The sequence below is a fragment of the Atractosteus spatula genome, chromosome 12 (assembly GCF_055471065.1).
Source record: "Atractosteus spatula isolate fAtrSpa1 chromosome 12, fAtrSpa1.hap1, whole genome shotgun sequence".
Classification (NCBI taxonomy): domain Eukaryota; kingdom Metazoa; phylum Chordata; class Actinopteri; order Semionotiformes; family Lepisosteidae; genus Atractosteus; species Atractosteus spatula.
In genome coordinates, this window is record NC_142717.1 from 22759636 (window position 1) to 22774363 (window position 14728).

Below are 14728 nucleotides of genomic sequence, written 5' to 3' on the forward strand. Positions count from 1 at the left end.
CCCAAGAAAACCGTACTAGAAGTTGTCAAAAATAGGCTGCCACTTACTCTAGCTAAGAACACACAGAGGGTTACAGTACAAAGATCAAGATTGCTTGCTACACCATAAGAGCCAGGTTAAATACGCTAAGCTCCACCCCTGGCTCCTATTGATAGAGAGTTAAGTCTCCATGTAAACTAGAGGTGAATCAGGCTCTGTAACGAAAATGGTGGAACAAATGTACAAGGACAACACTGTGGATCCATAAAAGGGTTTGACAAATACATACAGCCAGTACATTAATTGAATTAACTATATTTAAACTTGTATCCACAAACCCAAATTATTAAACTATAATGGCCTTTGTTCCAAGATGACAAAGTTGACTGATGAATAAATAAAAAGAGTCTGAGAGTCTCTTGATAGAGATCAGTGGACAAGGGTGTGAAATAGCCCTTGTGCTGCTCAACAAATCGTGTGCCACAACTTGGGGAAATTAAGTCAAGGGCAGAACATGGCATAGTCCATGATGCCAGCGATGGCTTGACTGCACAGTTCTGGCTGCATGCCACGTGTTTGCCTTTACTGGCTCTGCCATTCAGGAGCTTCCTGTTTGTCTTTTTGATGTGTGGCGTTTATTAACAGAAAGAACCAGGTCATGCTCAAATGTTAGGACATTTTGGAAATTGTATGAAAATTGTATCCTCAAATTAAAATCAACAAAAGCACTTGCATATGATGCTGAAATCATGATAGACAACTTTGCTTTGCAAAAAGTTTGTTTTGCCCACTGCAAAACATTACAATAAATACCAATATCGTATGGTGTGATTTGTTAAAAAGGCAAGCTATCAGTTCAAGTATAATAAAATAATTTATTCACTGTTAAAACCGTAGACTTTTTGCAGATAATGGTCATTGTCCTCTAGTTTTTTTTAAGAATCTGTTCTCTTCCACAAAAGCATGTCATTTGGTCCAACTTTTTGTTATCCAAAAACATCATGCATCAGCTCACACAGCATGGCTTATTTTTCGTATGCTTTTAGGTGTGTGTGTGGCGAAGTGCTTTTCTTTTATTCAGCCCTGATAGCAACAGCTTAATTCACCCTGTCATGTGGGTTTGCTCTCTGTGCTGAGTGTGAAGTGGAAGGTTGGTTTAACCTGACTGGTCCTGTTAGACTGTAACAGTAATATTTACTGGGTACATGTGTTGCATGTTACAGTGGAAGAACAGAGTACCAGGCAACTCACGGCGGCAGACTGAGACGCAGAAGTACCTTCGAGAGAAGGCCTAGCAAACGTTATCCCTCAAGAAGGCAGTCCATGGTGAAAGGTACTTTGAATGTAAACGCCTCCCTTTTTTGTATTAATGACCACTGTCAGATATAAGGTGTTGACCTGGTGCTGCCCTGGGTGCTGTTGAAGGGTATTATAGACAGTGATGGCGTTTGTAGAATCATAATGGAGTGTAAGGCCATTCTCTTCTTCTGATGTACGAAGCTAAGACACTGAGCAGCACAGTGATTAGCTGGAATATGATCATTGCAGTTCAAGGCTGCAAACCCTTATAACTTAAAATTGACATAAATGTTAAAGGAGTACAAAAATTGAGTTACACTTACTGGAATCTCAGAAGATATGAAGTCATATTTCTTTCACCTCACAGATGTCAAATCTCTAATACTTTTATTTCGTTAACAGGACTTTTTGCTTTTTTTAACATATTCCCTCCTTTGTGTCAGAAAGTGTGATTTTGAATCAGATTGGTTAAAAACCCATCCTTCTTTTTCAGGACTCAACCCTGTGAAAACTGTACACCTAAGGTAAGATGTACACAGAAATGCTTTGCTGCAGAAAACATAATTTGTTTTAGACCATTAAAATGGGGAAAACAAATGGAAAAGGTTACATTTTGCCCAGAGTGTCTTTATGTTAAACATGTAATTACATAAAACACTACTAAATCAAACAAGGAAGCAAGGAAATGTACTGAATGTTAAAATAATAGAGCTGTGATGAAAGCATATATGTGCATTTGTTGTTCATTTCTGGTAATTTAGGATGTCCAGTGCAACTGTCAGATTTATTCCTTTTGTTCAGATTGTTTTAGATAAGCACAGTGCATTGCTAAAGTAAACCTAAAATGAATATTATCAGAGATTTACTGTGTAAACACATCTTGACCACTACATAGTGCAGTTTCTGTAATCCCTATTATTAAGGTTTCACAGTCTTTTCTTAATCATACTTCTGTATCTCATCCTTATTAAAACGATTGCACCTAACCAGTTATTAATTTATTATAGGTCATTGTGATGAGTACAATTACATAAGTTCCAGAGCCATAGCCTTTAGCTAGTTCCTTTCCCCTTACATATGCTATTTGTTCTGCATATTTGCAAGTTGTTCTTTAAGAATCCACATTGAATTTCTAGAGCATTCCACATTTTTTATTTTTTTTCCCTATTCATCGCTTGCTTTTCTTTAGGCCCCAGTCCTTCCAAATTACAGCATCTCCAAATCAATGCAACATTAAGGAGATTAATAGTTGTGGAAAGTTACACTCGTGTCGGGCGTTACGATTATTGATGAGCTGGATTAATGGGCACTTTTAACACGTTGTTCTGCCACTGATAAGTCATTTACTCAGTGAGACATATTCTTTTCTAATGCAGGGTAGTCAGTGTTTCCAGGCGTGATGATACACTGCATTCAGAGTAGTATTCTTATCTAAATTAGTGGGTGCTACATTCTGCTAAACAGATATAAAAAGCTGGGCTCCTAATGGTAAAGACAAGGGCTTTTTAAATATATGCATAATTTTAACCCTTCAAGGAAGAAACAGTAATTTACTAATAAAACCTTTAATAACCTTATAAGAAACGCACACAAAACATTATTGTTGCAGTGGAAACATATCAGCTGGATTATATTAGAAAGTACTGTAATTGCTTAGAAACTTCAAATGTAATAGAAATGAGTGTATTTCTGTTCTAGTGTCCATCTGTGTAGAAGGGTAATAAAATTAATATCAGTCTGACGTCTATTGCATGTAAGGTTATGGAACTTTAATTACAACTACACTAGAGAATCACTTATATCAGATTAGGATCCTAGAGGAAGCATGGATTTTGAAAAGATACAGTAGTTCTTGCATAACCATAACTGTAGTGGATATATATCGAGCATATGATATGGTTTATTTAAATTTTCAGACAGCTTTTGATAAAGTTCTCCATAAAAGACCACTATATTTGGTAGTCATTTTGGGAAATATGCGTCCTTAGATTGAGAATTGATTAATGGATTGAAAATGCTGAGAATAGATGAGGGGTGAATGCTCAGATGGAGCAATGTAATTATTAAATTACCAATGGGATCTGTATGAACATCACTGCTACTCTTAATTTGTATCAGTAATCTAGATTCTTGTATAGTTACTAAATTAATTAGTCAAGTTTGGCACATAATACCAAATTAGGAGAATTATTAAACTGACAACGCACATAAAGTACAGCAAGATTTAGATAAAAATTCAAAACTGGACAGACACCTGTCAGATGCAGGTAGCAAAAGAGCATAAACTATGTATACAAGATAAAAAAAGTTGAGCTAGAAGAAGCAACTTAAGGAAAAGACTTTCTTGTTTATGTTGACACATCATTTACAAATTTCTAGATTTTTTTTTTTGTCTATGCAAAAGAATTAAGCACTTTTAATGGTTACTGGAATTGTGTAATAAAAGTTAAATTTAAGGTTATACTCAGATATAACAAGAAAAATTAGGTTTGCATGTACCATGAGACTAGTGCTTCTTCCTACCAGAACATGTCTTCACACACATTACAACTCAATTTCCAATACAGTTTTAACTTCATCAGTTTTAGGGGTATATATGTTCAATAAGACAAATCTGTTTGTCTGTTTTGTTTTTGTGATGAAGAGGGATTGTGTATGCCACACTGGGGCACAAGTGCACAATCAGTAGGGCCATACACTCACAGATCCAGGGTGCCAAGTTTGAATCTGGCCTTGGGCATCTGTGAAATTTGCATGTTCTCTCCCAGAGACATACTGGCTGGGTTTGATTAGTCGTTGATAATTGGAATTTCCTCCATGATCCTGCCAGGGCCTGGTGTTTTTTCTAGGGGAAGAGCGGTCCTGCTTTGTGCCTTCTGCCTCGTGGATAAGTGGTATGGGGACGCAGTTCACTGTGAACTTTTACTGCAGCACCATAGAAAGTTTCCTCACTAGTGGCATCACTGTGTGGTACAGCAATACTACAATGCATGACAGAGATGCATTACGAAGGGTTGTGGCAACGGCACAGGGGATTATAAGATGTGATTTACCATCAATTGGCGAGATTTATACCATCCACTGTCGCAATAAAGCCCAATCCATTATTCAGGATCCCTACCATCATAGCCACAAACTGTTCTCCTCCCTGTACTCTGGCAAGCCGTACCACACTATTAAAGCAAGGACCACTAGACTCAAGAACAGTTTCTGTCCCACTGCAGTACACATCCTCAACAGCTAACTGCAGGGCCTCAGACTCAATACACATCTGCACTAGGCACTTTTTGCATGGTCTACCATGATTTTTTCTCACTTCTACATATTCAGTATCCTACACAATATTTATTGTTCCTTTTGTTACTATTACATTTGTAAGGTAAGGTAAGGTATCAACATTGTGTGGTATTGTCTGTTGTGCTGTGTATGTCCCTAGAGATCAACATGATTAAGAATTCCAATGAACTGTACATATGGCAATAAACTACTCTACTACTCTCTTTACTCTGCTCTACCTTGGCATAACCATAAGATAAGCAGCTTTCTGATAATGGAAAGATGGATGATTAAATTGAAGTTTTTTAAGTTAGAAATTCTATTTTCAATCTGCATTGTTTCTTTAAAAAATACTTAAAAACGTATCCAGTGAACAGAAGCTCGGTTTATCTGGATGCTGTACAAGGCATTTTTCAATGACCTAGAATCAGCATCCCGAGTGTAATCTGAATTATATAGCTCTGAAGAGTATTTAAAAATATAATGGGTCCGACTTCAAATGTGTAAATTGTCAAAAGGTGGAACTGTTGAAATACGTATTTGAATGGTCATTCTTCTAAACACTATGCTTTTATGTTAATTATAGAAGAATAGTACTATATAAATATTGTTTTATATAAGTGGGCAAAATAATGGGAACACCAGGCAATATAAGAATTTTTATTAACTAATAAGGAGTTGGGCTACCCTTTGCCAACAATTTAAGTCTTTCTTGGAATACTGTTATAGATGTTTTGATCTGTTTCTGGTGGGATATTGGACCACACTTTTTGAGTTGTTTGAGATGTGAAGGCATGGAAACGTACTCTGCACTCCTAAATTCCAAAATTTCCAGTTAAGATCTGGTGATTAGGGAGGTCACGAAGGTGTTTTACTTCATGCAGATGTTCATGAAACTTTCTTGAATAGTTTAGCAGTGTGTTTAGGGATGCTATCTTGGAATTTGGGAATATCTTGAGGAAACAATGTTTGCACCATAGAGTGCACCTGGTCACCTAAAATGGCTTCCTTCTAGGTACGTCTTCCATGCAGAGTAAAAATTGGACCCGCTGACTCCCACAAGATGGCTGCCCACAGCATAACAGATCCAACACCGTGTTTAAAAGTAGGGTACATTGTGGGTTGAAGGAATCTTTAGCTTTCACCAAACATGAACCCATCCAGATGTGGGAAAATGAGTGAAAGACAGCCCATTAAACCATATTAATTTCTTCCTCTGTTCAAAAGTCAAGCTTTTGTGCTCATTACACCAGATTATGCATTGCTGTACATTTTTTCCAAATGGCAGCCCTACCATTAATATCAGCTTTGTTAAGTTCAAGATATAAAGTTTTTGTTGTGTGTAAGTTCAGTTCTGTGGTTATTTTTGAGGCTTTTGTTTTGTTGTCTTTAGCAACTATCCTGTCTGTCTATCCCTGTCTGTGAACTTCAACTTACAACCACTGTTTATTTTTCTTGATGCTGTTTTCCCTTGTTTGGCATATGCCATCATGATTTTTGACACTGTTCCCCCTAACACATTAAATCATTTTGCTATTTCTGTGACTGATGCACCGGCAATTTGGGCACGGACTATTTGACCTCTTTCTAAGTCTGTTATTATCTCTCATGTTGCCTTAGAAACTCGCATATTAAAGTGTTGATATTAAGTTGACTTTTTTAGCAGAAACATATTGGTAATTAGTATTGAAATGAATATGAAACGTGTAGAATCCTTTTTAAGTGCGATTTAGTTACTTCAAACTATGTGTCCCATTCCGTTAGGAGTTTCCATTGTTTTGTCTACCCACTGTATGTATCTTCAGGTACAAGCTGGAGGAGCATTTTCTTCACTTTAGTTTTTTGTTATCTTCTGTTTAAATTTTCCTCTGAAGTTATTTCCTTTCACTCGGTTTAATTCTGTGTACTGTCCCCTTTTTTGAGCCGAATTCAGTGTTTCGTTACTTCTGTTGAGGCGATTTGCTACTCTCTCTGAAAGAAACAGCTTGAGCCCTCCTCTCCATTCACTTCCATGTGGTGTTTTTCTTTTCTCCTTCTGTTCGTTTACAGACAGGCCCACAGTGCTCAGTGTAAACTCATCCCCGCGGGAACTTAGCATAATTATTCTAGAATGAGTACTGGTAGACATTAGATATCAGTCTCGTTATTGTTTAGGAAGGACACGCCCAACAGCCCACATTCTCTCCACTTTTGAGATTTGTAGGCTAAAAAAGTCATTTGCTTTTTGCTTTCTGCAGTTTACTGAAATAATCTTAAAAATGACAATTAAAACCTTTTTTTTCTTTTTTTTTTCCAGTGCTCAGACAAGTCCCGACCCCACCCTTTATCCGGTGAGAACTTCGACCCAGATTTTATTGTTGGTGGCAAATGATTTACCTCTTGTGCTTGTTGTCGTGTTTTCTTTTCTAATTTTAATTTTCTGAGTCATGAAAGCTAAATAGAGGTGTCATAACAAATTCACATTGTTCTGAGGAATCTGAGCATCAGAATTAGAGTTTGATTAAATTATTATATTACACAATCCTGAATGTGTTCTTCATTGTTTAGATGAAAACCCTAAATATGAGGTTTGTTCAGTCTTTTAAGGGAGGAAGAACCCTTTGCTTTCTTTTCTGTGTGAGGCTCAGGCAAACACTGTGCATAACCATCTGTAGTTCTCAACGTGTTCTTCTTTTTCCTTCAGTACAAACAGAACATCCCCACAAGCCATGAGCAGTGGCACCCAACCCACACCCCTTTACCAACACACCTGCAGCATCCTGGGCACACAGGCAGCATGAGGTAAGGCCCCTGAAACTGGGCGACAGGGCAGATATCCCAGTCCAGCCCCCAGGTACCTCTTTTTCTTCATTTAAAGGTCTTGGTCTCTTCTGAGACCTTTTGCTATAAGACATACTTTAGCTCAGGGTTCTCCAGCCCTTTTCCTGGAGAGCCCCATCCAGCAAGTGTTGTAGGTCATCATAAAACCTCCAACTTTCCAAGACATTGTGCAGTTTAATTCTGACCAGTTCAGTAGATAATTTAAGTAATTTTGAGATCATTAGCCCTAACGACCATAAGCCCTAAAGGACCAGTTCTTTTAATGTAAACATATTTCATGTTTGATTGATAATTTACAAGTCTTCCTAAATGTTAGGAAAAGGTGGCCTATAAGACTAACTGTGCTGGAGCTTTCTAGGATCAGGGTTGGTGGTCCCTGCTTTATATTGACTCCACGCTTTCTGGTGCCAGACCTACTCAGTACATGTGCTTCTAATCAGTAGAGGGTGGTGGGTGCTTTAAAGGGCTGCTGTTTAAACAGTTTTTGTACTGTGCAATCAAGCTCACTGTTTTCCTTGAGCGGGGTAGTATTTTGGTTATTCAATCACCATGATTGCAGGTCTGCCAGGCTAAAGGGAAACCATAAAGGCGGCTCACTGGTTTTTCGATGAATCCCATTGTCATCATGACTTAGCAAGACGAAGATGTGCAAAATATAAACAGAAATGTTTTAAAATTCTGAAAAAGCAAATGAGCCAGCGGCTATATTGCATGTGTGGAATTTACACCTTGTAAAGATAATGTATAATGTGAAAATAGTGCAAAGTGGAACTATGGGACTTTAGGTATTGTGAATACATACCTTATTATAAAGGGCACAGATGAAGTCACTGGGGGTGTTTAGTCACACTGTGCTACAAATGAAAGCAGATATGTAGAGAGCAGGGGACTCAGTAATTTTACCTCAGACAACACAGGAAATATAAACAATTTCTTTGCTTTCTATTTTTCTAGAACAATCCATCCAGCTAACAGTCCATTTGGCGAAACACTTCTTATCACAAAGGCAGTCTCTTATAGAGTTACATACAGAATGAGTGAATTCAGTCATTCTCATAGATAAAAACCACATGGTGCACACATGTGGGTGCCATGAGGCATGAGGCATTTTCTGTCCTATATTTTCTGGAGGAATACCTATTATATTAATGACAGGTCTGTACATGGGAATTTCATCGACTGAGACTGCTGGTTGTGCTGAACCTAAGGACTTTGGTGATATGGCTTTTACCCACATAGGAATCCAGCCTGCTAATATCTTACCAGCAGAAAACCGTAAAACCACCAAAGTCTTGTCTCGTCTCAAAGGATTGAGAGCTCGTTACTGAATAGAACGATGTGTTTACAGTAATCCGGTCTATAAATGAGGATCCCTGAAATGTCTGCTTATGGACTGAGGTGAATAGTGCAGACTGATAGTGCTAAGCTGTGAGGACTGATGTACAGTTGAAAAATAAAACGGGTGTTCTGGGAAGCTGGTCTTTTATTTGGTGAAGCATAGTAGTTGCCTTTCTCTGTTCAATAAAATCCCAGTGATGGTGCTTGTTTAGGTGTTGGTGTTGTTGGTGGTTGGGTACCTCTTCAAGTAAAATGGTCTAAATTTGTTGGCTTCAGACACTGGGCATTGGAGTGGGTAAAGGTAGTTGTTCAGGTTTGTGTATCAGTGATGGTTTGGTTTGAATGTGCTCTTCTTGGTGATGTCTTTCCTAATGTCTTGCCAACACCCTGGAGTTCCACAAAAAATACCTCTCACATTAAGATCAGCTGAGACCTACTGTATTTGCCCTGACATCTTACCTCTGCCATACAGTGACCTGTTGACATGGAAAACTGCACTGTAACTGCCAAGGAGTAAAATGTAACAATATGTAGTATATAGGTGTTTTTATATTCTGGTCATATAAAGATAGTCAGAATTCACAGACATATGGTGCTGAAAATAGATGAGCTTACTGCTCATAAACATTAGATATTGGGCCTTTGGGGAGAAATCTCCTTTGTTTCATCTCATTGCACAATTTCATTCCTCCAACACCTCTTCTTTCACTGGGGCTCAGCAGGTGCAGCTTTTTGTTCTTCTTAAAATATGATTTCTGCATGATCTTTGCCTATGTGCCTTTTGGTTCTTGGTGCATAAATGCATCCTCAGCAAATTTCAACAGCATAACAGAAGGAATCTGCTTGCCTTGGTCCTCACCTCCTCTGCTTCTTTTTGCTCTTTCATTGCATTCTTTTCACTGCATGGCCAACGTGATCACAGCCCTCCTCGGACCCCGCTTGCCTTAGACTTCCGCAGCCTTTGTTAATCTAATACTAACTGCTGACTGTGCGTACGGTACAGGCAGCCCCAACCGGATGAGCAGAGAGCATGCATGTCCCCCAGCAAAAGTGAGCAGGACCACAGATACATCCTGGAGCAGAACCGCAAGAACTCTGGAGGGGCGACCAGCGTGATTTTCCACGACAACGTCATGACAACACTGTGATCGCCTGCGTGCTTGAAGGGTTGCAAGCACAATCGGCCACTCCAAACTATAAAGCTGCTCTGCGCATGCGTCTCATCACACACCATGCCATGCCACACCAAGTCCTGTTACAGCCACTCATACCTGCTAGAAAATAGAAGAAATAACAGGACGGGGACATTACAAGAACAGGAAACGCCTCTGAGTGCTCAGTGTTTGCAGATATGTTTTTATAGTTCTTATCAGTATTTTTATGAAAACTACAAACATGAATGTTTTAATAAGAGATTTTACTGTTTTCTAATGCTATGTGGGTTCTAGAGGAGGTTATTTGGAAATGTCTAGGTGTTTTACTGATTGTATGCTTGAACTTCAATGTGATGGTCTGGTGTTTCCCACTGAATACATTTTAAATTAAAATAAGGTGTGTTGTGTTCCTAAATAAGGCTTGTTGTTTTACAGTACTGACTTGTTTTTGATTTTTGATCAAAATGTTGCATTTTCTGGAAAATGTTACCCCTTTTTAGCGCAAGATGCCTTACAAATAGAAACTTCGTATATATTTCCTGAAAAAAAGGCTTCATGATCAAACTGATTTTAACATTTATATATGGTTTTATAAAAACAAACACTAGTTTACAAACTGCTGTATGAAGCAGGTACACGATGTATTGTCCTGCTTGACGGGTTCAGATTGTCATTCTCATTGAACTTCTCTTACATTAAATGAAAAGGAAGATTTTTAGAAACAAATTGCAGTGTTGTAAGAAAAAATCACTTCACAGGAAACATGGTGAAAGCAGAAATGTATTTTGTTTGCAGAATCTAATAATTGTTTAGGTACTATTTAAGCTCAGTACAGTTTTGACAGGTTTGATGGTTATGGGCACATAGGTGGTTTTCCTCTGGTGGCTGTTTTCTGTTCTGTTAGGTGAATTTTATTATTTTTGTTTTTTTTCAATGTACTGTAGCTCTTACTTGTGCATTGATTTATATAATACAAAAAATCATGTCATGTTCAAAATTAATGTTATTTGGTCGCATATAAATTAGAATCTTTAACTGCACTAATAATAATTCATATTACTATAAAGTCATATAGTGCTGTTTGTCAGAATGCACCCACCAATGTTTTTTTTGTAGGAGTGGCCCCAATTCATCCACCACTGAAAGCCCATCTATCTGGGAGACACTTGGTACAGTAGTTACTTATGCGCCAGCTGTTCCACTACACAGCAGATCAGGTAGGGAAGTGTGAAAGAGGGAAGTTTAGGTATGCCTAGGTTTGTCTTTGAAGACCAAGTAGTAAGGACTCTGGTTTAACATCTCATCTAGTAGGTGGTATCATCCTACATAGTATCCCCAATCACCAGTCACTGGGCCACTGGTTTCTGGATATTCTGAGGTCTAGAGGAAGAGTGCCATCTGCTGGGTAACTTGGCCACAATGTAGTTCTCCTTGGAAGTCTCCCAGCCTAGCACTGGCCAGACTCAGCCTTGCTTAACTTAATCGGCCAGATCAGGCTACAAGATGGCAACCCTGCTGTTGTAAGAAACTAAGCTCTGATAAGTATAGAGCACCTTTTTCTTATCCAGCAAATTTAGTCTGAATTTTAATTAATGCCTTCATCCTCGATTGAGGGGCACAACAGAATGTTTATTGCTGCTCAGAAGTCTACGTGGTGTTCAGAACTAGCTATTGAAAGACACAGGCTTTGTTGATTGTATAGCCAGGTACATCTTCAATGTTTTGCTTTTATAGTACAAATAAGTCTGTGTGAAACAGAAATATCAATTGTATAAAGTCTTTGTATCTTAAATTGTTTAAGTCTCTTTAGAATTTTAAATATTTTTCAATAAAGTGAATAGCTGCTACAGTCCATAATTGCCTATATAATAAATGTTTAAAATGATTTCTTGCATGTGAACAGAATATACAAAGATCATTGGCTTCACTGTTGAGCAGCTCAAGCTGTTTTTTATTTTTTTGATAAAACAGTTTACAAGTTAAATATACATAAAATGTTCAGCCTATTTTCTTTCATCTTTTAAGTTTACTATTGCATTTTTTAATTATTAACATCATGTCAGCAAAGATGTGAAGTTAAATTCAGAAATATATCTGCATTTGTTTGGTTATTACAAAAAATGAAGTAACAGTGCTTAAGCTCGATATTTTTATCAAGACTTGGGGGTGTGTACAGCTGACTTCATTCAGTCCCTTCCATACAGTGTGGTGCATTGAGATTTTATGGTTTAATGTATTCACACATATTTGACCTTCATCTAGTCCTCACCGTGAGCTTCATACAATCAGGTCTTGAAGAGAGTTTCTTACGACAGCCACTCTTGGGAAGATTGACATTGGTCTTGAATTTTGGAGATTATCTGTTTTACCAAGGAATGATGGAATGCGTATTTTTGAAAATGGCTTTGTAACACTTCCCAGACTGATAAATCAGCAGCAATGATTTCTCTAAGATTTCCTTTGATCTGGACTTAATGTGTTACTACCAGACTGACAAACTTTCTGATTTGACAGATGAAATCACTTCCTGATTGCTGATTTGCACATGTTTAAGTGCACCTGATTCTACACTACTCTCTTAACTGAGATGGTGAAACTAAGGATGCACTTACCTTTTCACAAAAGATATTGAATGCTACCTGATTTTTTAAAATAATGACAAAATAGAATTTTTGTGTATTATTTGTCAAATGATGTTACTTTTTATCTGCTATTAGGTCTTGGTGAGGATAGGGTGAAGTAAAACACTGTCAAGCTGCAACTTAGCAAGGGTTAGGGATTTTGAATAATGCGTAAAGCCAAATTTACGTGGTTCACTTTTACCCTATAACCCTTACAAAAACATCCTACTAACCTCTTACAGTAATTCAGGATATTAAATATAACTATAAAATCATTAATAAAACTAAATAAAAAACAGCTTCACAAATTTGACTCATGCGCTTTTTGTCGCACAAATTTAGGATTGATTTTGGACATATTTCTGAGTGAAGCTGGCCACTGATATGCCACCTCTGACCTTTTCTGATATTTCAATTTTTTCATTCATTGAAGGCGCTAATCATTGTTTCTTCTTTTCACCACTTGATTCACTACTTGACTTTCCCTATAGTTTAGGTTTCACATTTAGGAGCCATAGTTTAGGGTTCACATCAGAGTTTTCTCACAAAAAGAAGAAAAATGTAGACACTGATCACCACAATTCTATTCTACGACAGAACACAAAAGTACTGGTGCTGGGTCACTGAGTGGGAGAGATGAGGAGAGAAGACTCACTTCATGGGAGACAACTGTATAGGCTCTCTAACCAGCTCTCTGGTAAATGTTTCAGAGAATAAAGCATTTTTTCAATCATTTTTATTTTCCGGAGCAGACTGCATAAAGCTGCGAGCATGTAAGTTGTGAGTTGACTGTATGCATCATACTGTATGTATAATCATAAAATATTATTTACTTTTCCACTGCTAAATTTACACGGTGCCTTGCAAAAGTGTTCAAAACCTGAATGCTCAACCAGAAGACTTCTAAAATAAGTTACAGTAAAAGTCAGCAAAAAGTAATGAGAAAAAACTGAAATATGCTGATTGCATAGGTATTCAGTCCCATGAACAATGGTGGAAGCACTTTTGGCAGCATTAAATGCCACAGATCTCTTTGGGTAAGTCTTCCAACTTTGCACACTGGCTTGGTGCAATTTTCTGCCAGTTATTCTTTGCAGGCTCTCTCATGTTTCTTGGGGGTCACTTTAGTCTTTCCACAGCATCTCAATATGATTCAACCCAAAACTTTGACTGGCAACTCAAGGACATTCAGCTTTGTGTCATTGTCCTGCTGAAAGGTGATTTTTTTCCTCAGTTTTTGGTCTGAACAGGTACATGTTCCCATTAGTGTTGACAAGTTTCTCAGTCCCTGCTGATGAGAAGCAGAACTATAACACAGTGCTGTAACCACCATGCTTGACAGTAGGGATGCTTTTCACTGAGTAATGCACTCTGTTGGTTTTGTGTCAGATGTTGACCTTCGGCTTTCAATTTTGTTTTGTCTGAGCACAAAACCATGCGTGCATCATCACTTGACTACAATGTGGGATTTAAGAAACTGTTTGTCAGTGCCATACAAGCCCTCTTTATGGATTGACCGGGATATCGATGACCCTTATACATTTTCTCCCATCTCATCCACTGATCTCTGTAGCTCTTTCAAAGTTGCTACTGGCCTCACAGTGGGATCCTTAAACATCCTTCTTGCCCAACTGCTCAGTTTGGAGTGACAGCCTAATTGAAACAGTGTCTGGGTGCTGACAGCTTCTTAATTATCAGCAGCACCATGCACAAAGATATAATAAGCATCTTTGAAATGTTTTTATAGCCTTCTACTGATCTGTGCCGTTATACAGCTTTATGCTCAAGTTGTTCTTGGGGCTTTTCCAGGTTGTCTCCATGGTTAAATCTTTTTTAAATCTGAAATTCGCTATCTGTCTGAGGGACCCTACAGCTTATTCTGAAACCATGTGATCAACTATTATTGCACGACGAAAGGGGCCATTCGACTAATTTTGTGGCACATTTAAGGAAATGCACCTTAATTAATTTAGGTTTTCCACAGCAAAGGGTTTGAATATTTATGCTATCGTGGCTTTTCACTTTTTCTTTCATATTAATTTCTCCTAATATCCTTTTTTTGCTCTGAATGTGTAGAATAGGTTGTTACATTAATATTGGTACTTTAGAGTGTTATGGCTGAAAAACGTAAAGCAACAAAATATAAGAATAGTGCAAATGTCTGAATACAAATATAGTTTGCAAGGCAGTATATAAGTATATAAGCAGTATACATAATTTTTTGCAAGTTACTATTAAAGG

General features: G+C 37.8%; 1 protein-coding gene across 3 annotated transcripts in view; it reads left to right on the forward strand.

The window, feature by feature from the left end:
• The window catches only part of epb41l4b (erythrocyte membrane protein band 4.1 like 4B), a 154621-nt gene that overhangs the window by 80422 nt on the left and 59471 nt on the right, over positions 1 to 14728 (forward strand). For all 3 annotated transcript variants that reach the window (XM_088929223.1, XM_088929224.1, XM_088929225.1), the window contains 4 exons: positions 1203 to 1312; positions 1772 to 1802; positions 6851 to 6884; positions 7238 to 7335. In XM_088929223.1, coding sequence (XP_088785349.1) covers positions 1203 to 1312; positions 1772 to 1802; positions 6851 to 6884; positions 7238 to 7335 — 273 coding nt within the window. The remainder of the gene's footprint in view (positions 1 to 1202; positions 1313 to 1771; positions 1803 to 6850; positions 6885 to 7237; positions 7336 to 14728) is intronic.